The sequence below is a fragment of the Zophobas morio genome, unplaced genomic scaffold (genome assembly GCF_036711695.1).
Source record: "Zophobas morio isolate AGI-343-1 ecotype UQ-CSIRO unplaced genomic scaffold, CSIRO_AGI_Zmor_V1 ptg000021l, whole genome shotgun sequence".
Lineage (NCBI taxonomy): Eukaryota > Metazoa > Arthropoda > Insecta > Coleoptera > Tenebrionidae > Zophobas > Zophobas morio.
The window spans coordinates 28,782,730-28,805,908 of NW_026972126.1; the positions used below are offsets into that span (position 1 = coordinate 28,782,730).

The 23,179-nt window shown below is 36.4% G+C and overlaps 6 protein-coding genes across 16 annotated transcripts; all 6 read left to right on the plus strand.

Moving 5' to 3' along the window:
* The first annotated feature begins 3,630 nt into the window (after positions 1-3,630).
* LOC135132292 (zinc finger protein 142-like) lies at positions 3,631-7,706 on the plus strand. Of its 7 annotated transcripts, none has more exons than XM_064060337.1 (7): positions 3,631-4,054; positions 4,102-5,273; positions 5,323-6,621; positions 6,666-6,825; positions 6,878-7,121; positions 7,329-7,385; positions 7,439-7,530. In XM_064060337.1, exons 3-7 carry the CDS (start codon positions 6,489-6,491, stop codon positions 7,445-7,447), a joined length of 603 nt encoding a protein of 200 aa, XP_063916407.1. In that variant the 5' UTR covers positions 3,631-4,054; positions 4,102-5,273; positions 5,323-6,488; the 3' UTR covers positions 7,448-7,530. The 7 variants fall into 7 exon arrangements, 6 of the variants coding, with proteins under 6 accessions (XP_063916407.1, XP_063916404.1, XP_063916405.1 ...); XM_064060334.1 differs by having other exon boundaries at positions 3,639-4,054; positions 7,172-7,385; positions 7,439-7,706; XM_064060335.1 differs by having other exon boundaries at positions 3,642-4,054; positions 6,420-6,621; positions 7,172-7,385; positions 7,439-7,706.
* An 802-nt stretch (positions 7,707-8,508) lies between these two features.
* On the plus strand, positions 8,509-21,866 carry LOC135133125 (uncharacterized). Of its 2 annotated transcripts, none has more exons than XM_064061395.1 (3): positions 8,509-8,761; positions 8,811-8,970; positions 21,777-21,866. In XM_064061395.1, the coding sequence occupies exons 1-3, from the start codon at positions 8,629-8,631 to the stop codon at positions 21,784-21,786; spliced, it is 303 nt and encodes a 100-aa protein (XP_063917465.1). In that variant the 5' UTR covers positions 8,509-8,628; the 3' UTR covers positions 21,787-21,866. The 2 variants fall into 2 exon arrangements, with proteins under 2 accessions (XP_063917465.1, XP_063917463.1); XM_064061393.1 differs by lacking the exon at positions 21,777-21,866 and adding an exon at positions 11,909-11,992.
* On the plus strand, positions 10,105-13,155 carry LOC135133119 (alpha-tocopherol transfer protein-like). 3 transcript variants are annotated; one of them, XM_064061384.1, is made up of 9 exons: positions 10,105-10,552; positions 10,763-10,917; positions 10,968-11,186; positions 11,726-12,028; positions 12,077-12,236; positions 12,294-12,537; positions 12,590-12,700; positions 12,749-12,851; positions 12,900-13,155. In XM_064061384.1, exons 4-9 carry the CDS (start codon positions 11,896-11,898, stop codon positions 13,046-13,048), a joined length of 900 nt encoding a protein of 299 aa, XP_063917454.1. In that variant the 5' UTR covers positions 10,105-10,552; positions 10,763-10,917; positions 10,968-11,186; positions 11,726-11,895; the 3' UTR covers positions 13,049-13,155. The 3 variants fall into 3 exon arrangements, with proteins under 3 accessions (XP_063917454.1, XP_063917453.1, XP_063917455.1); XM_064061383.1 differs by having other exon boundaries at positions 10,105-10,348; positions 10,393-10,917; XM_064061385.1 differs by lacking the exon at positions 10,763-10,917.
* On the plus strand, positions 14,024-17,415 carry LOC135133124 (retinol-binding protein pinta-like). The gene is made up of 5 exons (XM_064061392.1): positions 14,024-16,385; positions 16,433-16,592; positions 16,640-16,883; positions 16,930-17,143; positions 17,190-17,415. The coding sequence occupies exons 1-5, from the start codon at positions 16,253-16,255 to the stop codon at positions 17,336-17,338; spliced, it is 900 nt and encodes a 299-aa protein (XP_063917462.1). The 5' UTR covers positions 14,024-16,252; the 3' UTR covers positions 17,339-17,415.
* On the plus strand, positions 17,563-21,457 carry LOC135133122 (uncharacterized). Its single transcript, XM_064061390.1, has 5 exons — positions 17,563-17,791; positions 17,842-18,001; positions 20,664-20,907; positions 20,955-21,168; positions 21,214-21,457. The coding sequence occupies exons 1-5, from the start codon at positions 17,659-17,661 to the stop codon at positions 21,360-21,362; spliced, it is 900 nt and encodes a 299-aa protein (XP_063917460.1). The 5' UTR covers positions 17,563-17,658; the 3' UTR covers positions 21,363-21,457.
* On the plus strand, positions 21,832-23,164 carry LOC135133121 (uncharacterized). 2 transcript variants are annotated; one of them, XM_064061389.1, is made up of 6 exons: positions 21,832-22,057; positions 22,102-22,261; positions 22,315-22,558; positions 22,607-22,820; positions 22,868-23,016; positions 23,085-23,164. In XM_064061389.1, the coding sequence occupies exons 1-5, from the start codon at positions 21,925-21,927 to the stop codon at positions 23,014-23,016; spliced, it is 900 nt and encodes a 299-aa protein (XP_063917459.1). In that variant the 5' UTR covers positions 21,832-21,924; the 3' UTR covers positions 23,085-23,164. The 2 variants fall into 2 exon arrangements, with proteins under 2 accessions (XP_063917459.1, XP_063917458.1); XM_064061388.1 differs by lacking the exon at positions 23,085-23,164 and having other exon boundaries at positions 22,868-23,028.
* Positions 23,165-23,179: the final 15 nt, after the last annotated feature.

Sequence of the window (23,179 nt, forward strand, 5' to 3'; positions counted from 1 at the left end):
ACGTCCAGACGGAACCCCTAAGGCGGTGAAACATTCCACCCGCCACCACATCGTAACCACGCCGGGCCCTCCCATTGCGCAACGTCCCCGAAGACTCGCGCCCGACCGACTCCAGGCAGCAAGAAAAGAATTCGACGCCATGGTCCAGCTAGGAATCGCCCGCCCTTCCCAAAGTTCATGGTCTTCACCGCTTCACATGGTGCCCAAAAAGGGCGACGAATGGAGGCCATGCGGAGATTATCGTGCCCTCAACGCGAGAACCTGCCCCGACAGGTACCCGGTGAGGCACATCCAAGATTTTGCGCAATCCTTACACGGCAAAATCATATTTTCAACGATCGATCTGGTACGCGCATTCAACCAGATCCCGGTCGCAGAAGAAGACGTTCCGAAGACTGCCATTACCACCCCATTCGGCTTGTTTGAATTTCAATTCATGACGTTCGGCTTACGTAACGCAGCGCAGACGTTCCAGCGATTCATGGACGAGGTGTTGCAGGGTCTCGATTTTTGCTATGCATACATCGACGACATCCTCGTCGCATCCGCATCACCAGAAGAACACCTCCAGCACTTGGAAACTGTGTTTCAGCGTTTGAGAGAGTACGGCGTCGTTATCAATCCCATGAAATGCGTCTTCGGCCAGCCAGAGGTCAAATTCTTAGGATATCTCGTTTCCGGCGCTGGTACACGTCCACTTCCAGAAAAGGTCGAAGCAATCCGCAGCTTCCCGCAGCCAAATACAATAAAAAAGTTGCGTCAGTTCTTGGGTATGTTGAATTTTTTCAGAAGATTCCTACCTAAGGCGGCAGAGACTCAAGCACCTTTGAACGACCTCCTCCAGGGCAACGTCAAAGGAAAAACCCCGGTCAACTGGACACCAGCAACGGTGGCCGCATTCGAGGCGTGCAAGGAGAGCCTCGCCGGAGCCACATTATTGGCACATCCCGAGCCAAACGCACCATTGGCTATTTTTTCGGACGCGTCAGATTTCGCCGTCGGAGCAGTCCTCCAGCAGAAGGTTGACGGTCACTGGCAACCGTTGGACTTCTTTTCCAAAAAACTGAGTCCCACCGAGTCAAACTACGGGGCTTATGATCGAGAACTACTAGCCATTTATCTCGCAGTCAAACATTTTAGACATATGGTAGAGGCGCGCTCTTTCACCATTTATACAGACCACAAGCCGATCACGTACGCCTTTCAGAAGAAGAATACCGAGTCCTCGCCCCGCCAAATACGACACCTGGACTTCATCAGTCAATTCACGACTGACATTCGCCACATAGCAGGGAACGAAAATGTTGTCGCAGATACTCTTTCTCGCATCGAGGCTGTGGAAACCTCGATTGATTTCCAAGCTCTGGCAGCAGCACAACAGCAGGATGAGGAACTCGAGAGATTTCGAACAGGTAATACAGGCCTGCAGCTCAAACTGGTACGAATCCCAGGCTGCGACGTATCGGTACTCTGCGACGTCTCCACGCGAACAGCGCGTCCTTACGTCACCGAGTCATTTCGTCGAGCTGCATTCGAGTCGATTCATCGTCTATCCCATCCAGGCGTTAAAGCCACCGTAAAACTGGTGACGCAACGTTACGTCTGGCCATCGGTCAAATCAGATTGTCGAGAATGGGCCCGCAACTGCGTAGAGTGTCAGCGTTCGAAAATCTCACGCCATGTCTCTTCGCCCATCGGTACATTCTCGCCACCATCAGCGAGGTTTGAGCACGTGCACTTGGACATAGTAATTATGCCACACTCAGAGGGTTATCGTTACTGCCTTACCATGGTAGATCGGTACACCCGCTGGCCAGAAGCCGTACCCATTAGCGACCAGGAAGCAGCAACCGTGGCACGAGCTTTTTACGACACATGGATCGCACGATTCGGCACCCCGCTACGAGTAACCACCGACCAAGGTAGACAATTCGAGTCGTACCTATTTAAACAACTAAATTGTTTATTAGGAACCACTCATTTGAGAACTACAGCCTACCACCCCTCAGCCAACGGAATGGTTGAACGCCTACACCGACAGTTAAAAGCGGCAATCATGTGCCACCAGAATAATCGCTGGACTGAAGTCCTATCCACCGTCATGCTCGGCATTCGAGCAGCATGGAAAGAAGACTTCCAGGGTTCCTCCGCGGAGCTCGTATATGGCCAACCTCTCCGCCTGCCCGGTGAATTCCTAGGCATCCCACGCGACGAAAACAGCGCAGACAACAGCACCGCAAACTTCGTCAAAGAGTTACGTCAACACGTGCGTAACTTGAAGCCATGTGAGGGAACACGACATGGAGCAAAGAAGACCTTCATTTTTAAAGATCTCGCCACGTCCGAACAAGTTTTTGTACGCCACGACGGTCCCAAGCAGCCGCTTCTACAGCCATACGACGGTCCGTATAGAGTCGTAAGGCGATCGGCGAAAACGTTCGTCGTCAACATCAAAGGTCGAGATGTCACCGTTTCAATAGATCGGCTCAAACCCGCGTACATACTCAGTGACGACACGCCCACGTCAGAGTTTGGCCGCGACACTACGAGGACGACGCCCACAACAGACGAACTAGCGCCCTTCGCAGATCAACCCCACGACGACGACGAGATGCCAGCTTCCACAACGACGAGGACCACGAGGTCAGGAAGACGGGTGCGCTTCCCTGAGCGCCTGCAAAGCGGTTTTTCATAAAAAAAAACACTAGCAGGGGGGTACTGTAGGAACAACCGTTCCCACAAAATCAGGTGTTCTACCTGAGGGCATTCGTAATATTTGTATAAATGTAAATATTTCCTATCCTTCGTTTACCTGCCCTACACTTCTTCATACTTTCTCTTTTCGCTTCTGGAACTTTCTAAACCCTTCTTTACCTACTTCCACCTCTTCAAATCCGAGCTTACCTGTGTACCATTTTAAACACCCTTCCTTCTTCTCCCTGGCACCCTCGAACAGTAAACAACGAAATAAAATCTCAAAACCGTACCGTCGCTTTTAAATCACCAACAATACCCACATTATTATGTGCAATATGCAGTGCAATATAGAAATACAATTTATAAAAGAAGAAAATTGAGAAGGCTTAGGTTAGAAGTTTGAATTTTCTCTAGACGCGCATGAGCCAAAAACCAAACATTACACAGAAGTAGGATTCCATTCTACTTTCATGCTATGTCGGATTATTTCGAGCTGTGTAATGTCTATGCTAGTTCTGTGTAAAAAGTACATAAAGCATAACATAATGGCTATGTGAACACTCTCATTTAAATGTATTGTGTCTACTTCTATGTTTTTCATTAACATAGCATAGCACAGCCTATGTGGCGAGGCCTTAATAACACAGTATATAAAATATGGCATCTCCTCGGTGGTTCTTTCCCAAGGAGGTTTAAATGTATAGAGAGAGTATGCCGTGTACCTACCATATATCAAATTGTGACCAACATCTTCCTGGTGAGAGGAGTGAGGCGCGAGAGGTTTACTGTACTGCAGTACAGTGGCTGACGAGTTTCAATTTCATAAAATTTCAAGAAAAACAAAAAATATTGGTTTTTAAACAAAATGTGTGGTTAATACACTTCCCACACGTTCGCGTATCTGGCATTTGCAAACATCCACTAAAATCTAGAACAATGACAAATGTGTTAAAACTAATAGACAGCAGTAAAATCTAGTTCCGCCACTGACTCGTTCAATTGCTTATCCGTCAATTCACGAATGTGTACGAACACCATACGAACAGCAGAGAGGGTTTGTATATGTGCGACACAAAACAACGAGCCCAGTACTCTCTATAGGGAGGGTATTCTATGCTCTATACATTTAAACCTCCTTGTTCTTTCCCATTCTTCCCTGACCCGTGATTGGTTTGGTTGTTGGGTTGGCCGTTCCCGTTCCCACTTTGACAGCTTTGACATTTAAGATTAAGACACTTGCTCATTTGACAGGTGACACCCACAACAAACAAGTAGTTCACAAAAACGATCTTTTTATGTATACACTCATGAAAATTGAAATAAAAAATCACAGCTTAATTGTCGTTGATGTATTTTGGTGAGTTTCCCACTTGGCGAAAAATTAGCCTCACTTTCTCATTCCAGCAACTATCAGTGATGTTCACCTGGACCTCCCTCGAAAATACCTCCACAGCCAAACTCAGAAACGTCCGTAAATGCAAAAACTGCACTTACATCACAAAATGCCCCCTTGTTATTCATAGGCATCTCTCGTCGAAACCCTTCAAGTGTACAGAAAAACGTTTATCCACCTATCAGTGCCAAAAAAACTGCCACTTCAAAACAAACTTTCTCGTCTTTTTAAAACAACACTTAAAAGACTATCACAAAACGGGAATAAAAGATTATGACCAGCTCCCAAGATATGAGTTCAAACTGCGTAATTTCTCGTGCCACAAATGCACGTTCCGTACTTATTCCCTCCTCCATTTTTACAAGCATCGGAAAAAAGACTGCCAATATTCCCTAGCGACCATCCCCAGACAAAAACGCGCTCCTCGACAGGTCAAGTTCCACCAATGTGACCAATGCGCCTTTGCAACCAAACGAAAATGCTACTTGAAAACTCACACCCGTCTAAGGCACCCCACCGACGAAAACGTCCAACTTTTCCAGTGCCAACACTGCAATTTCGAGACTAAGTGGAAAATCGGGTTGCGCAAGCACGTTCTGTATAAACATACAGCTGCGGATGCTGTGAAGTGGTACTTTTGTGATCAGTGTACATACAAAGCCAAGACGAATTACGATTTAACGGACCATAGGATGTGGAAGCACATGTCTGCGGAGGAGGTTAGGTGGTTTCAGTGTGCGCAGTGCCCCTACCGAGCCAAGAAAAAGTCCAAGTTGAGGCAGCATGAAAGCACCCAGCATGTGGATGAGAAGGATATTGTGTGGGTGGTGTGTGATGAGTGTGGGTTTAAAACTAAAGCAAAGAGTAACTTAAGGGCGCATAAGCTGGCGAGACATACAGCTAGGGAGGATATTAAGTGGTTCGAGTGTGATCAGTGCGATTATAGGGGGAGGTATCGGAGGAAATTAGAGCAGCACGTAGTGGCACGGCATGGGAGTCAAGTTTGAAATAAATTATTTTCAAGAGTGAGTTGTTTTTGTTTTGTTTGTGTAGATTTATGTGTTTTTTTATGACGATGTATGTGGGTTACTATAGCGAGGTTACATTTTTTTGTTAAAATATATGGAAACGAGTTGATTCGTAAAAGTCCCATAAAATGGCGTGATAATTTTGTGAGTATTTGGTTAGTTAATAATAACATTACTATTAATAATAATAATAATGTATTGCAGCCAAACAGAAATACATAAATAAATAAACGAAAAAACAACAACAAAATAAACATTAACAATTGATATACATTGCATTAAAATAAATTTGTAGAATTGTTTTTCATGTAATAGCATAGTGAAGATTATCGCTGTTGGCTAATTAGTAATTAGTAAGTCTTATTAAACCCTTTAAATTTTCAGGAATAAAATTATACAAGAATAGCTATTTACGTTTATAGATTTCATTTCGGTGTTTATTAATAGCATATAATTCAGACTTGACATCTTATGAACATCTTGCGCAATACAATGCCACCCGTTGAATTCATTAAAAAAAAACACCCTGATTACATAATTTAATTATTCTAAAATTAACACCTGTCCACTTACGGATTGTCACTTTAAAGTTTAATAACAGTGGAAAGAAACTGCAACTGATGAAATGAAAGGTAACCTTAAGTTATTTCACCCTAGAATAAATCACTAACTGACAGTGGCATCATTGCAAAGAACAAAGACAGAAAATCGGCGGTCTCTTTTTTCATGCGACATTGATATTTCTAGGGAAATTTTTAAGGTCGGTTGCAACGTCGATACATGCCCCCGACTGCCACCCCACAAAAGAGGTGGGAAGTACACTTTTTGAAATACAAGGAGACGCACTAGAAATTCAAAGAAGTTAAAAATAATCGAAAATAATTAACACTGATTTCGTCCTTTTGATATAGATAGTAGTTTAAAACGCAATTATATAATTAATTACTGATTGTAATAGCACAAATAACAATTAAGTGGGTAATTGTTACCTTGCTTGCTTGGCACAAACCTTCGTCACCTTTTGAAACCTTTGTAATTAGCGAAATGTGAAAAAATAATCAAAATGAATCAACTTGAGAAAATTTAGGTTCTCGAAAAGTGGCAATTCGTGGTGCCACTAATTACTACAGAGTTAAAAATTGCATAATATAAATTATTTAACACTTTCGTTTAATTAATACTTAATTATAAAAAAATAAACTAACCGGTTTTCTATCATCAAGCTACCAACGTAGAATATCTATAATATTACTTAATTACACAATAAATAACCATTTTGCCCTTTATACAAAAATCACAAGATCACACCATTAATTACACCTGCGTCGAGGTCGCTTCGCACAAATCCCCCATGACTACCAAAGCTAAACATGTTCGCGATCAGTGAAGAAGCAAAGAAGAGAGTCTACGAAATTTTCAACCGAACCGAAGAAATGGTCAAAGAAGATGCACAAACCGTGAAAGAGTGGATGAAAAGCCAGCCCCATCTCCCCGAGATCTTGAGTAAGTCCACTCTTTTTCCACCTTTTGTAAAACAAAATCTGTAGGTGATACCCAGATCAAAAATTTCCTTAATTTGAACAAGTTCAGTTTAGAAAAAGCCAAACAGAAAATCGACATGTATTACACCATGAGGAGTCTAATGGCAGATTTCTACAGTGTGAGCAATCCAAAACTAGAACGAACTCAACGACTGCTGGACAAAATGTAACATATTATACACAAAATAAGGTCAGGTTTTTGCAGGATGGTGTTCCAGGCACGTTTGCACTTTTCCCGAGGCTCTGGATGGTATTCACAGGGTGATTTTCATTAAAGTGAAGGAAAGTGATGTGCTGGATATGGAAACATTTACAGCGTTGCTGTTTGCTGTGTTTGAAGTACGAATACATGAGGATTTCATGTTTAGTGATATCTTAATCTTGGATATGGAGAATGTTAGTTTGAACGATGTGAGGAAAGTTACGCCTAGTTTGTTGAAGCAGCCGATTATTCTGTACCAGGTAAAATACACAATTGACAAGTTTGAGAACCAATAACTTATTTCACACAGAAAATCTACTCGTTTCGTTTGAAGAAACTATATTTCGTGAATAGTTCCCCGTTTATTTCTTCTTTAATATCTCTTTTGAAAATGATCTTGAAACCGAAACTGTTCGAAAGAGTTGAGATCCACGAAGATGATCAAATTCTGTACGAAGTTTTTACAGATGACCAAAGACCTAAGGAATTTGGAGGGAAGGGACCGTCTTTGCAGGAACTCAGCGGTAATTTTTATTTTTTTGTGTGAAAAAAAGATATATAACTGATTTCTTTGTAGACAACATGAGGAAGAAGTTCTCTGATTATCAAGAAAGGTTCGATCTTTTGGATACGTTGAGGATCGACGAGAGTTTGAGACCGGAGAAACTGGATAATGATGAAATTTTGGGATTTTACGGGCACTTTAGGAAGCTAGATATCGATTAAAGAGACCTTCTAGCAGAATTTAGACGAAATAGAAACAATGTTGCACTTATCGTCGCCAAAAAAGTGACGTAAACTGGGAATTATCTAAGCACAAGTCAAAATAAATTTTTTTCTAAGTTTTACTTTGTTTATTTATATGTTCTTTTTAAACAGTTTTCTACTTGATTTTGATTAGTACCATATGATCAAAAAAGAAGTCCTCAAGTAGTACGCTACTAAATATCAGTTTTTTCGGTTACGTGTAATCGGCTATAAATAAGTTAATTTTAGAACAGTCACCAGACAGGTTATCTCAATATCAACAAATAGGTGACCTTTAACAACAAGAATCTTTGACTGGAGAAGCTGAACGACAATGAAACTTTGGACTTTTGTGTTTATTTCAAGAAACTACAGTTCGTTTAACACAAAGAATGTCCTAAAATTCGAGTTGTAATACTGTGGGCCATCACTTTGAGAGATACACACAAAATATTTGTACATTTTTAAACTAAGTATAATAAAGACTTTGAAGCTGAAGTTGCATTTTAATCATTTCCTTCGGTTACCACTGCAGTTCTCGAGAGAATATAGCCTCACCAATTAAAAGGTAGCAGTTTATAAAAAAAAATGTATAAATAACGCACACATAATTTTTTAAAATACATCTTTAGGTGCATATTGGACGTAATTATATTAACAACATCGTAAAAAAACTGCAACGAACACTTTGTGTATTGGACAGAAAACAATAATTTAATAACACGCGCATTATTTTCTTAATTACCTGTTTAGATGCATACTGGATGTAATTATGACAAGAACACTATAAAACAAACCGTAACGAATGCACTCGGCTTTGAACAGAACGTAAAAATAATATCTATACAGGTACTTTTTTAGGATCTTATTCGACGGGTAAGTGACCAGTGTTATGCTGTGTTGTTTTCATCCCACTGATGAACTCACAGTGAACTGCCGACGCTGATATAAACAGTTTTGTATTGACTTACACTCAAATCGTGTGTTCTTAGTGGCTGCTGAAGAGTTCGTCCCTGAAACATGTTCCAAATAAACGAAGAAGCGAAGAAGAAAATTTACGAAGAGTTTAACCGAAAGGAAGAGATAATCGGTGAAGATGTAGAGACTATCAAGAACTGGTTGAAAACCCAACCCCATCTTCCAGAGGTTATGGGCAAGTGCGTAAAGTTAAATTAAATTGGTAATTAAACATCCAATTGCAGAGGACGCACCAATCAAGAATTTTCTCCACTTGAGTAACTTTAGTGTTGAAAAAACCAAACGCAAGATCGATATGTATTACACCATTAGAAGTCTAATGCCTGAATTTTACATCACCAGCAACCCAAAACTGGAAAAAATGCAACTCATGTTGGATAAGATGTAAGTAGAAAAATTTTGTAACGAAGAAATTGATCAATTTGATCAACCATTTTGTGAGACAACAAGTGTGTGTGATTGCTCCGTCATTTAATCAAACTGCTAGCGTAATACTAACAGACGTCAGACATATTTAGTATCATACTGAAGCTCAGAGTACGCATATTTCTACCTTGAGCACCATTCCTGTGAAAATCCATTTCCCGGTGAGTTATCTCTAATTTTCCTTTTATCAACTATATCTGATAACGAGAGTAACCTGAGCAAACTGTTCTCAACAATGCGATTCCCGAAATAACTGTTCGCAGTGCGATGCCTGCAGTCGATCATTGCATTTTAGTTGTGTAGGAATCACTTCTGAAGATCATGCACGAATCACGCGAAATAAATCCAAATGTATTAAAATTTATTGTAACGACTGTAATGCAGTAGACATAAGATCGCTTTTACTACAGCTCTCTAAGAAAATAGAAACACTCGAAAACAAAATTTCAAACCAAACTAGTTTGACCGAAACTTCCCAACTGGCGATTGAAAAAGTTACTGCTGAGGCAGTTGAACGTATTACGCGTGCCAAAAATATTATAGTCCACGGTGTTGCTGAGTTGAGTGGAAACCCCAAAGAGCAACAGAAGCAAGATGAGAATACGGCGAAAGAACTAACCATAGTACTACCTTGAACAATAATTCCAGTTCGACTTTGAACCGACTTAGAGATATTTATAATTTAATTATTCTAGTTATTAATAATGATAAAAACTTGCACTCATTGTTATCATATGTGATACACCTTAACAGTATATATGTATATCTATACATTCGGAGTTCAACGATTGAGACTGTGAAAAACTGGTTCCTTAATATTATTCCCATGGCCTTGCTGTTAAAAAAATGACTCGTGTATCTTTGCTCGTGTGCAATGCTTGGTGGTGGTAAAACTTGAGGGCATGAGGAATTTTGAGTTTTCAACAATTCTAAAAATTAATAATAATAACAGAGTCACGCGGATAATAAAATACATATATCATCAAATTAAAAAAAATATATATATATATATGTAGGTACTCTGAACTGTATCCCGAAGCAACCATTAGTGATAAACAGAATAGTACGTTCGAGAAGCACTGGTGAAAACCACAACCACAATTTAAATAATAGTAATAATAATAGAATAAATTAGCAGACCAAAGCAAAAACTTGTGTTTTATCTGTTTTACTACCCACCACTGAAGACTTTCAGTCTTAAATATGTTTCCCATAAGCGAAGACTTAAAAAAGAAAGTTTACGAAAGCTTTAACCGAACCGAGGTTATGGTTAATACTGACGCAGAAACAATTAAGAAGTGGATGAAAACTCAGCAACATTTTCCGGAAGAGATGGGTAAGTGCAAGCTCTGTGTTTCTTTGTTTGATTCTTAGTTGCAGATAATTCGCAAATCAAAAATTTTCTCCTTTTGAATAAGTTCAGTATTGAGAAAACTAAACGGAAGATTGACATGTACTATACGATTCGAAGTCTGCTGCCGGATTTCTACGTTACCAGCAACCCCAAGTTGGAAAACATGCAGCAAGCGTTGGATCAAGTGTGAGTAAAAAAATAAATGCGTACCTATATAAAAAAATTGAGGCCAGCATCTGCACTGAGCACTCTCTTTATTCAGTATTTTGATATAAAAAATATACAGAATGATTTTTGTTTTGATCATGTACATGTGCACCTTTCCTTTTCCGTTAAAAGGAATACACAGAGTAATTTTACTAAAAAGCAAAAAACCGAACATGTATTCTCCTGTAGAATACATCATGCTCTACTTTGCCATGTTCGAAGTGCGTCTTTTTGAAGATTTTATGTACAACGACGTTCTAATTATCGATATTGAAAATCTCGGTTTTGAAGACTTAACGAAAACGACTCCAACTGTGCTTAGTAAACAAGTTATGTTGTATAAGGTAAAGACACCGGGTGATACTTAACGTACTGATTGTTTTTTTTCAAACAGAAAGTGTACTCTTTTCGCTTGAAGAATTTGTACTTTGTGAACGCACCCTCCTTCGTGTCTTCTCTGCTTACTGTTATTGAAGCTGTGGTGAAGTCGAAAATTTTCGAACGGAGAAACTATGCCAACATCAACAACGATTTGACAATCTGGACAAACTTAGGGTTAATGAGAGACTCAGACCTGAGAAGCTGAACGACGATGAACTTTTGGGGTTTTATGGTAATTTCAGGAAACTGGACGTAGATTAACATTTTATATCTCACACTTTCTATAAACAGTGGACTTAGTATACAGTATGTCCTGGATTGAGTTCATAAGGGGAGAAAAAACTGTATTTTCTATTTTACAAAAAAATGACATTGGAATAACATTTTTTGCTTAATTCAAAACCAATAAATCTGGAATTAAAATTTTGATATCAGGCTGTGTCCTTAACATAAAAAAAAACTAAAAGTAACGAAGAACTTAGAAATATGAAAAATTAATTTTAAGAGTACAGACCAGGAATATTGAACTTTTAATTGCAGATTTATTCGTTTTGAATTAAGCAAAAAATGTTATTCCTATGTCATTTTTTGTAAAATAGAAAATACAGTTTTTTTTCCTCTTATGAACTCAATCCAGGACATACTGTATATTTTATAAGTATAATTTTTTGTAATTAGTAATAAATAATTTAATTTTCAAGGCTTTTTTTTGTAATAAGAGAATATATTAACATTTAAAAATGATATAAATCATGTTGATTACAAAAACAGGTCAGTCTGCATTTTGCCATGAGAGCAACGTTGGAGCATTTTTATTGGATGTAATAAATTAACTGGGCGTGGTCGGGTACATAATTACATACTTCTACTCATCCTCACTAATAAATAAATACAGAAACGTTAAAACTTCAAGAGTTTTTCTTGAAAATTAATGCAACAATATGTTCCACATAGATGCCGCTGTAAAAAAAACGGTCTACCAGATGTTTGACCGGACTGAAGAAATGGTCAACGAAGATGTACACACTGTGAAAAAGTGGATGGAAACTCAACCCCACCTTCCAGAAATTATGGGTAACTTTTGTAATAACTATGTACTTACTTTGCAAGCTTTTCTTTCAGATGAGACAATGATCAGGAATTTTCTAAATTTAAACAAATTCAGTATTGAAAAAACAAAAGTGAAAATTGATATGTATTACACGATGAGAAGTTTAATCCCTGAACTTTACGCAATTAGCAACCCAAAGTTGGAACGTATGCAACGTGCTTTAGACAATATGTAAATTCGACAAGTGTGTTAAGGTGTGTTCACACTAGAATTATTTTAACGTTGTAGATATGTCTGTACGCACCCTACTCCCCTAGAAGGCACGCACAGAGTCCATTTCATAAAATGGAAAGAATCAAACGCTTTTTTTGCCGAGGAGTATACAATGCTGTTTTTTGATGTATTAGAAGTAAGATTGCATGAGGATTTTATGGTTAACGATGTTGTAATAGTGGATTTTGAAAACGTTTCGTTGACTGACATGAAACAGCTGACGCCGAGCTTGATTTACAAACAAGTGTCTGTGTATCAGGTATCAGCAATTTTTTATATTCAGTTACTTAGTTTCTATTGTTTTTCCTTAGAAAGTGTTTTCACTTCGTTGGAAAAGTGCGTACATTGTGAACAGTCCACCATACATGACGGTACTGATGGCGTTTGTAAAAACGGTCATGAAACCAAAAATGTTTGAAAGGGTAAGTACGTTTTTGTTTTAGTACAAAAATGAAACATTTTGAAAATAGATGCACGTCGTGGCGGATTCGAAAATTTTAAGTGAGGTATTTTCCGAGGAAGAATTACCGAAGGATTATGGAGGTCAAGGTCCATCTTTACAAGAACTCACTGGTACTTTTAAGTACAAAAACAAAATAAAAACTGATGGTGTTCTTTCAGACATGATGCGGCACAAATTTGCTGAGCATCAAGACCGGTTTGATGCTTTAGATAAACTGACTGTTGATGAAAGTCGAAGGCCGAAAAAGTTGAGTAATGATGATGTTTTGGGTTTCCATGGTAATTTCAGAAAACTCGATGTTGATTAAGAATTTTGGAAAACTGTCTAATGATGAAAAATGTTTTTTGGGTTGAGTGGTAAATTAGATAAAAGATTTTGTTTTGTGCTTGGAAAGATTAAAAAAACTTAATTGCTCGTTAGAGTTTGTTTTCCATTTGACAGTTTATCTGTCAGTTCTGATAATATTATTGCTCTAATAAATTAAGAAAAACGTAAATGGAATATTCAACGCGTAAATTATCGTAAGTAATTACACGAGTGCTTTGAAATTATCGGTAATTTCGACCCGAAAGCTGAGATCAAGTGATGACGAGTGTCACTTTGACGTTTCAATTTCCCGACGCGAAGCGGAGGGAAATTGGTCAAAGATGACACGAGTGATCACTTGCTCAGCTTGAGGGTCGCAATTACCTATAATTTCAAAGCACGAGCTATAATTCGGTAAGATTATTTACTGAATAAACCATTACATTTTCTGATGTTATAACCCCAGTCTTTGAAAGTTCTGGCCAATTGTTCTTCGCTGGTGGTTGCTGTCAATTCGTAATTTCTGTCAGTGCAAAACGTCATAAACTGTTTCCAACTTTCCACATTATTTTTGCACTTTACCGTGTTTAACGGTGTCTTCTGTTTAATTGCTTTGTTAATTTCCGCTTCTGAATGATGACCAAAACGATTAATTTTGCGAAATTCAAATTATTGACAGATAATGAAAAAATTATTAATTCGTTTTCAAAGCAACCAACAAAATGACGAGCTACTTGAAAAATTATCGAAAATTACCGCTGTAATTTTTATCCTGTTGCTTTACTATTGGTCGAAATCTACAATGAAGTAAATAATCTTTACGTAAGTTCACATTTGACGTATGCTAAATGTTGATTATAAACTGCTGTTAATTAATTTTTTGTTTGATGTTTACTCAGATTGTTTGTTAGATATATATTCTTAAAATCAAATTAATATCTACATATAATTATTTCTGTTTATATACACTCTGTTTTCGAATTCCATACAGAACATCAAATAAAAAGTGAAAACTACGTAATTTTCAAAATTTTAGGGAATTTTGTCGTGGTTGGTATGACAATAATGTCAATGTAACACTTGAAGTTTAAATTTATGATTATTAACAATGTAGCATCGAGAATTTATTGGCCAACAAATTTATTTCTGCGTACGAAAACATCATTTCGTTATTATGACGTTTATTTATTTCTTAATTGACAATCAGTGACATTTGTAATTACTATCAGTTTTAAAAATATAAGTAAATTGAGGCAATTTTATTACGAAACTCAATTAAGCTACAAGATCACTTAATGTGGGTACTTTAACAGCTCGGTTATAAACACGAAGTAAAGGGCGTTTCAAAATGATTTTCATCTATATATGTGTTATAGTTAGCTTTGAAATCGTTTCAACTCCTATCTTTCCCTTGATGCAAATCTGCAGCCATAGGCGCCTATATGAAAATAATTTTGAAACAATTTGTACTTTGAAAAATATATTGAAAAAGAAAAACAAGTTTCATCAGACGAATTCCAAAATAGAAAATGAGTCGGCAGACGAGTTTTCTATGGGATGGGTACCATAAAATGTATTATGAAACGTGTATTTTATACTTTCTTTTCAACTTCACACCTTTTTTTTTTAATACTTACATAAAAATTGGAATTTAAATTTTTTTTCGGAATTTTGGCGTGGTTGGTACTGCAAATGTGAGATTGTGACATTTGAAGCTTAAATTTTCATAATCATAAATGAATATTATTAATAATGTACATATATCTAATAGTACTATTAGATATATGATAATGTAGTAGCATCCAGAATTTATTGCCGAATAAATTTCATTTCTTCTTTTGACGTTTATTTTATTCGTTATTTGACAGTGACATTTGTAATTACTATCAATATGAAAATGTAAATTATAGCAGTTGTATTATGAAATTCGATTAAGCTCTGGGTGACTATTATTAGTGGTTGAAGCACTTGAAGCGAATTTTTGTGTTGGCAGTTCTGAATTATTGGTACCAATGCTAGTATGTCAGTTCACAGTTGTCAATTTTGACATGAGTGGGTCTAAACGAACGTTTGTTGAAACGATGGCACCTACTGATTTGGTGTTATAAATCTCAATTTGACAATTAGATATGCGATCACAAAATTTTAATTATGTCGCCAACCTGACAAAAAAGTCATAAACATTAAGTTTCTAAGTATTATCACAAAATAAATTATTACAAACAACATGTGAAGCTAAAGACAATCTTACGGTCCTCGAAATACAAGGAATTGCTCAAAGTAGGATTTATTGCCTCATAAATCTCGTCCTGCAGAACAGGTTTCACTCTTTTGATGTTTATTTTATTTTTAATTTGACAATGACATTGTAATTACTACCAATCTTGAAAATATAAATTACACCAGTTCTTTTACTAAACTTAACAAAGCTATTATTAGAGTATCAATCTGGGTTCTTAAAAAGCTCGGTTAGAAACGCGAAGTGGAACAAATAATTTATTTAATTATAGTATATTAAAGAACGAGTTTCATAAGGCAAATATTGAGGCACGAATCCAAGTTTATAGAACGAGCGGCGAAGCCGCGAGTTATATAAAGGATGAGTGCCTCAATGGCCTTATGAACGAGTTATTTATACTATTTTTTCTACCGCACACGTTTTTTCCCAAAATTTAATTGAAATTTGCATTTTTTTTAATCTGGGGACTTTTGTCGTGGTTGGTGATGGGTCGGTCTGACACTAACCACGAAATATTTGAGGTTCGAATTTTCACAACAACAATTGTAATTCGAACCAATTCGAGTTTTTGTAATTTAAAATTGGTTAAAATGTCTTGCGAAGAAGTTACGCGTCCGGAAACATGAGAAATTTTAAGTTTAGATTTGCCACTGACATTCACCTGACATTTCTCGTCATTGCTACCAATCTTACCGATCTAAATTACACCAGATCTATTAAAGAACGCCTTTCCGCTATTAACGAACTGCTGTGACGTCATTTGCGTGCGTTAATAGCTCTATTAGAAAACCAAAAAACGTGGGCGGTAGAAAAAATTTCTTAAAAAAAGCCCATCTTAGTAGTCAACAGCAAAGCTGAATATCTACTTTTACGTATAAATTAAGAATTATTTATCTAAACCCAGCTAAGCGACACTGCGGAACGTGTGTTGAATTCGGTAAAACATTAATCTCACACCTGTGCAAAATGTACAAAGTGAACGAAGATGTAAAAAAGCGGGTGTATGAAGCGTTTGGACGAAACGAAGAAATGGTGGAAGATGACGTCAACATTATCAAAAGTTGGATGCAAACGCAACCGCACCTCCCAGAGACAATGGGTAAGAAAGTGTTTCTTTAGCTCTTAGCGCCAGATATTTTGCTTCAGAGGACGTCAAAATTCGGAATTTTCTCAATCTAAATAAGTTCAGTATTGAAAAAACGAAAGAAAAGATTGATATGTATTATACTATCAGAAGCGTGATTCCTGATGTATTCGAAGTAAATAATCTGAAATGCGAGAAGCTGGAAAATTTGTTTAAGGATACGTAAGTAATTTTTTGGAGAAATTTTAAAATATTTTACCCCTTTAAAGGTATTTTTTTACATTTCCAAAGGCGGTAAACGGAGCTCATTGTGTATATTTCGTAAAACCGAAAACACCAGACACTGTTAATCTTCTAGAAGTGATAAATGTATGGTTTGCCATTTTCGAAATTCGACTCTCCGAGGATTTTATGGTTGACGACATTGTCATAGTTGATTTTGAAAATTTCAGTCTCTCAGATATCAAACAATGTACTCCTACGATTGTCAGCAAATTCTTTGCTGTTTATAAGGTAAATCAAAAATAAACAACTATCTTTTTTAAAGCTTCGCCTGTAGAAAGTCTACGCCCTCCGACTAAAAAAACTTATTTACGTAAATTGCCCGTCTTTTACCTCCGTCTTGGTATCGGTTTTAAAAGCTGTAATGAAACCCAAAATTTTTACTCGACTAGAATTGCATGAAGATGCTGCCGTATTGAAGGACTTTTTCCCCCAAGACGAACTCCCACGGGACTATGGAGGCGAAGGACCTTCTTTGGACCAACTGAATGGTATTTTACTTATCCAAAAACACAAAATGTTACTTCTGAATTTCAGGTAATATGAAAAAGAAACTTTTCGAATACGAAAATCGGTTGCAGCACGTGTATAAATTGAGGGTTAACGAAACACTTCGCCCCCAAAAACTAAACAACGACGAAATTTTGGGATTCTATGGCAGCTTCAAGAAAATAAATGTCGACTAAACACACAACAATAGAAATGTTTATGTATAGTTTTTACAACAATAAATTTCCACAAAAATGCGGTTTATGTAAATTAATGTTCACTTTTAATTTAAAAACCTAGCAATTTAAAAATTTCCAGTTTTATTTTTTTTACATAAAAACCTTGAGCTCAATCAGCTCGTTTGCAGAAAAATTATGTCAATGTGTGTGGTGGAATCCGCCGATTGCGATTCACTCACTCAAGAACCTGAAAACGGGTTTGCAACTCGCATAAAATTAATGCAGAAACTCAAGTCCTCTGAACCGTTAAGTTCTTACGAACGCGGGTTGTATTAAAAATGTATCAAATTAGTGAAGATGTTAAAAAGAAAGTGTACGAAACGTTTGAACGAAACGAACAAATGGTGGAAGATGATGTCCACATCATCAAAACGTGGATGAAAACTCAGGCACACCTTCCAGAAATAATGGGTAAGGCATTGTATTTTGTTTTTTGATTTAAGTGCTAATTGTTGATTCAGGGGACGCCCATATTAGAAATTTTCTTAACTTGAATAAGTACAGCATTGAAAAAACGAAGGGAAAAATTGATATGTATTACACCATCAGGAGCGTCATTCCTGAGTTATTCGAACTTAGCAATCCTAAACTGGACAACGTGAAGAACGTGTTCAATACTTCGTGAGTACTCAGTCTATGTAAAACGTAGAGATTGTTACTTCCCGAGCTGAAGCAAAGGAAGTATTGTAATCGAGTCCGTCGGCCGACTCTCTACTTTTACGTTTTCTCGATCTTTCATGACCCCTAGAAGACGAAGAAATAGGTCTCCCATTTCCGTCTGTCTGTCCGTCCGTCTGTCCGTCTGTCCGTCTGTTGTCCCGGATTTTATTAGACAGATAATCTCCGAAAGTACTCGACCGATTGTTGTGAAATTTTGTACTTATATTAAGAATATCATGTACATGGTAAAACGCTAGCCAAAATTTGTCTAATCATCCCCACCACTAATGCGATGACGTCACTTCAAAATTGTACATAGTAAATGGATTTTCAATTGTATAAAATAACATAGTCCTACACATGTAGTTTACAACTCTGAATGACTTTTCACCCGAAACGTCCAGATTTTTGGAAAAAAAATCAAAATTATAAAACAACATTTTGAAATTTAATTTTTAATCTGCTAACCAGAATGCTTTGAAATGTTGCAGATGTTTTAAGGCTATAAAGAGCATCATAAATCTTTAGTCAAAAAATATTTGCTTATCCCCTCCAAAAACTTGATGACGTCAGCTCAAAAGTTTGTGGAATAAATCATATCTAAAATGTACAAAATATGATGAGTCTGTACTTGTGATCTATCACTCCATTCATATTTTTTGGATTTGCATATACAGAGTGACTCAAAAAAATTAATGAATGCGTAAATATATTTTATTGATTTAATCAGGAACTACAAAACCGAATGCTCTGAAATCTTGCAGATGTTTTAAGGTCATAAAGAGCATAATAAATGTTTAGTCAAAATATATTTGCTTATCCCCTCCAAAAACTTGATGACGTCAGCTCAAAAGTTTGTGGAATAAATCATATCTAAAATGTACAAAATATGATGAGCCTGTACTTGTGATCTATCACTCCATTCATATTTTTTGGACTTGCATATACAGGGTGACTCAAAAAAATTAATGAATGCGTAAATATATTTTATTGATTTAATCAGGAACTACAAAACCGAATGCTCTGAAATCTTGCAGATGTTTTAAGGTCATAAAGAGCATAATAAATGTTTAGTCAAAATATATTTGCTTATCCCCTCCAAAAACTTGATGACGTCAGCTCGAAAGTTTGCCGAATAAATCATATCTAAAATGTACAAAATATGATGAGCCTGTACTTGTCATTTATCACTCCATTCATATTTTTTGGATTTGCATATACAGAGTGACTCAAAAAAATTAATGAATGCGTAAATATATTTTATTGATTTAATCAGGAACTACAAAACGGAATGCTCTGACATCTTGGTGAGTCTCTTCTTGTGATTTATCATTCCATTCAAATTTTTTCGATTTGCATATACAGGGTGACTCAAAAAAATTAATGAATGCGTAAATTTATTTTATTGATTTAATCAGGAACTACAAAACCGAATGCTTTGAAATCTTGCAGATGTTTTAAGGTTATAAAGAGCATAATAAATTTTTAGTCAAAATATATTTGGTTATCTTCTACAAAAAACTGATGACGTCAGCTCAAAAGTTTGCCGAATAAATCGTATCTAAAATGTACAAAATATGATGAGTCTGTACTTGTGATTTATCATTCCATTCATATTTTTGGTTTTGCATATGCAGGGTGACTCAAAAAAATTAATGAAGGCGTGAATTTATTTTATCGATTTAATCAGGAATTACAAAACCGAATGCTTTGAAATCTTGGGAATATTTTAAAGTTATTATAAGCATGGTAAACTTTTGTTCAAAATGTATTTGTTCATCCCTCCTAAAAAAATTGATGATGTCACCCTTAAATTTTGCTGAATAAATCCCATCTAAAATGCTAAAAATATGATGAGTTTGTACTTGTGATTTATCATTCCATTCATATTTTTTAGATTTTCTTAAGAGGTGGTTCAAAAAAATTAATGAAGTCAATTTATTTTATTGATTAAATTAAAGGCAACACTTATTATTAGTATTACACCCCAACCAACCCAATTTGGTAGACACAAAATTTGTTAAAGGAAAAGCTCGGTTGAAACATAAGGGTAGCACGCCTATTTACATCGACTTTAACATTACAGACCTGCATTTGTTCACTTGGTTCCGCGAATGTGAAATAGACATGTTTATAATCAACCAATTCTGAATTTCACCATCAAGAATTAAAATAAAACCCAATGTTTTATATAATAAGCGGAAGTCGAAGCAATAAAACCGATGGTCGTTTTGTTTACAGTTTCTTTGTTTGACTCTCACGTATGCTGTTACGCTTGTCATCTTAAATTAAGAATGTTTATACATAAACGATTTTCAGTTGCCGTATACGTGAGTAAATTGTTTCGTTATTTTATTGATTATAAAAAATCAATATTCAAAACGACCCAATTCATTTTCCCGAAAATTTGGGAATACAATAATTTTATTCTTAGTATTACACTACATCTATCCCAACTGATATACGTGTCCTTGCAAAAATGTTGATGACGTCATCGCAATTTTAAATTCCCACTACAAAAATGTAATGAGAAAAAAACACAATAGCCATGCAGTCGTCAAGTTTCCGACAGCGAGGGAAGTACTGTCTAAACTCTTTAGACCAATTTTTTTTTTATTTTTAGATATATGTTCACTTTTCCGAAACCTCTGAATGATGTCCACAGAGTGTATTTTTCAAAGCAAAAATTACCCAACTCGTTGAACTCCACAGAGCTATCTAATGTTTGGTTGGCAATTTTTGAAGTTCGATTACATGAAGATTTCATGGTTGACGATTACATCATAGTCGATTTAGAACATTACAGTCTAAGTGACATTAAAAGGGTCACTCCCATGATAGTAACAAAGTTTTTAGCAGTTTATAAGGTAAAAATCTGCGTAATTCAATAAATTCTTTTACAACCTGTTTGTAGAAAGTGTATGCCCTTCGATTAAAAAAAATCGTTTTTGTGAATTGTCCGCCGTATATTTCCATTTTGATTGCGATTTTAAAAGCCGTCATGAAACCTAAGATTTTTGAGAGAGTTGAGTTTCATCAAGACACTGGAGCACTGAAAAATTTTATTCCTGAAGAGGACTTTCCGAGTGATTATGGGGGCAAAGGACCCTCCTTGGAAGACTACAATGGTATTATTTTCCACAAAAGTTGCAAAATCTACACCAAAATTTCAGGTATGATGCTGAAGAAGCTTTCGGAGTACCAAAATCGGTTCGATGAATTGGACAAACTGAGGGTTAATGAAAGTCTTCGACCTGAAAAACTGGACAACGACGAAATTTTGGGGTTCTATGGGAGTTTTAAAAAAATAAATCTCGATTAAATGTGTCGATGGTTTTTCTTTGTGAATAAGTTAGGGAAAACAGAGAGTAAGGATGTGAAAAAATGTGGTATTAAATAAAGCGTTTGCTTCTTCTAGAGAGTTGTTTTATTGAGTTTGTTTTTTCGTTCGAAATATTACGAATTAATACCTTTATTCCCAAGTCAATTTCAACGACAATTTTCGTTACTGAAAAAAGTGAACTGGGCCACTAGAACACGCAGTTTTAGTCTACTTTCACAAATATTGAGATGACGTTATCAAGTCGTCGAAGGGTATAAACAAAAAATATTGATTAATCGACACACCGTGTTCACGAATTTTAAAAGGTCTACAAGGTTTCAGAACAACTGGTTTTATAATTTAAGTGTGACAAGTTTGTCGCTTTACAATTATGATTTTTGTATTGTGCTTTAGGATAAATTGAAACCTTGGCTTCCCAAGATAAACAACACCGCTTTCCGGGCATTGACTTACCCACATAAAAACAACTTCCACACACTTAACGCGTTTATAGCTGAAATCGTAGTTTGCGGAACGTTCGCAGCCTTGATGAACGCATAAAATGTACGTCGTGAACGACGATGTTAAAAAAAACGTGTATGAAACGTTCGGTCGTAAAATACAGATGGTGGAAGATGATGTCAACATCATCAAAACGTGGATGAAGGGTCAACTACATCTCCCGGAGATGATGGGTAAATCGACCTTTATTTTTTTCGAGTGATAACTTTGGTTTCAGAGGATGCCAGAATTAGGAATTTTCTTAACTTGAATAAGTTCAGTATCGAAAAAACAAAGGTAAAAATTGACATGTACTATACTATTAGAGGCGTGATTCCTGAATTATTCGAACTCAGCAATCCGAAACTGGAAAACATGAAAAATGTGTTTAATTTGACGTGAGTAGTTAAATAATTTTGTGAAAAATGTGGAAGTTAATGTTGTTTTGAAGATATTTATTCACTTTTCCGAAAATGTTGAATGATGTGCATCGAGTTTATTTCGCGAAGCAGAAAAAACCCAATACTTTGAAGGCTGTGGAGACGTCTAACGTTTTATTATCAATTTTTGAGATCCGGTTGTATGAAGATTTTATGGTCGACGATTATATTATACTTGATTTAGAGAATCACTCTCTTGGTGACATCAAAAGGATTACTCCTACGTTTGTAACGAAATTTTTAGCGATCTATAAAGTATGACCGAAATCACGAAATTATTCTTCTTTTAAAACCTGTTTTCAGAAAGTGTACGCCCTTCGGATAAAAAAAGTCATCTTCATGAATTGTCCATCTTACGTTTCTGTTTTGATTGCGATGCTGAAGCCCCTCGTGAAAGCCAAAATTTTTGACAGAATAGAGTTTCATGACGACAGTGAGGTTTTAAAGAAAATTATTTGCAAAAAAGATCTTCCGAAGGACTACGGTGGCGAAGGACCTTCTTTGGAAGAATACAATGGTATTAATTTTTACAATCATTATAAAATATCTAGACCAAAGTTTCAGCTATGATGCAAACAAAGCTTTGTCAACACCAAAACCGGTTCGACCAGTTGGATAAATTGAGGGTTAATGAAAATCTTCGACCCGCAAAACTGAATAACGATGAAATTTTGGGATTCTATGGAAGTTTTAAAAAAATAAATTTTGACTAAGTACTGTGTGAATTTATTTTTTTATTTTGATGTTTTTCAAAGTTCAGCGGCTTTGAAAATTTTTCTAGATCGTTGGCGTACTATTACGTTTATTTCTACATTATATTGCATCATCACTGTCTTCGTCAAATCCAAAACAAGTTTGAATCAAGGTTACTTTAAC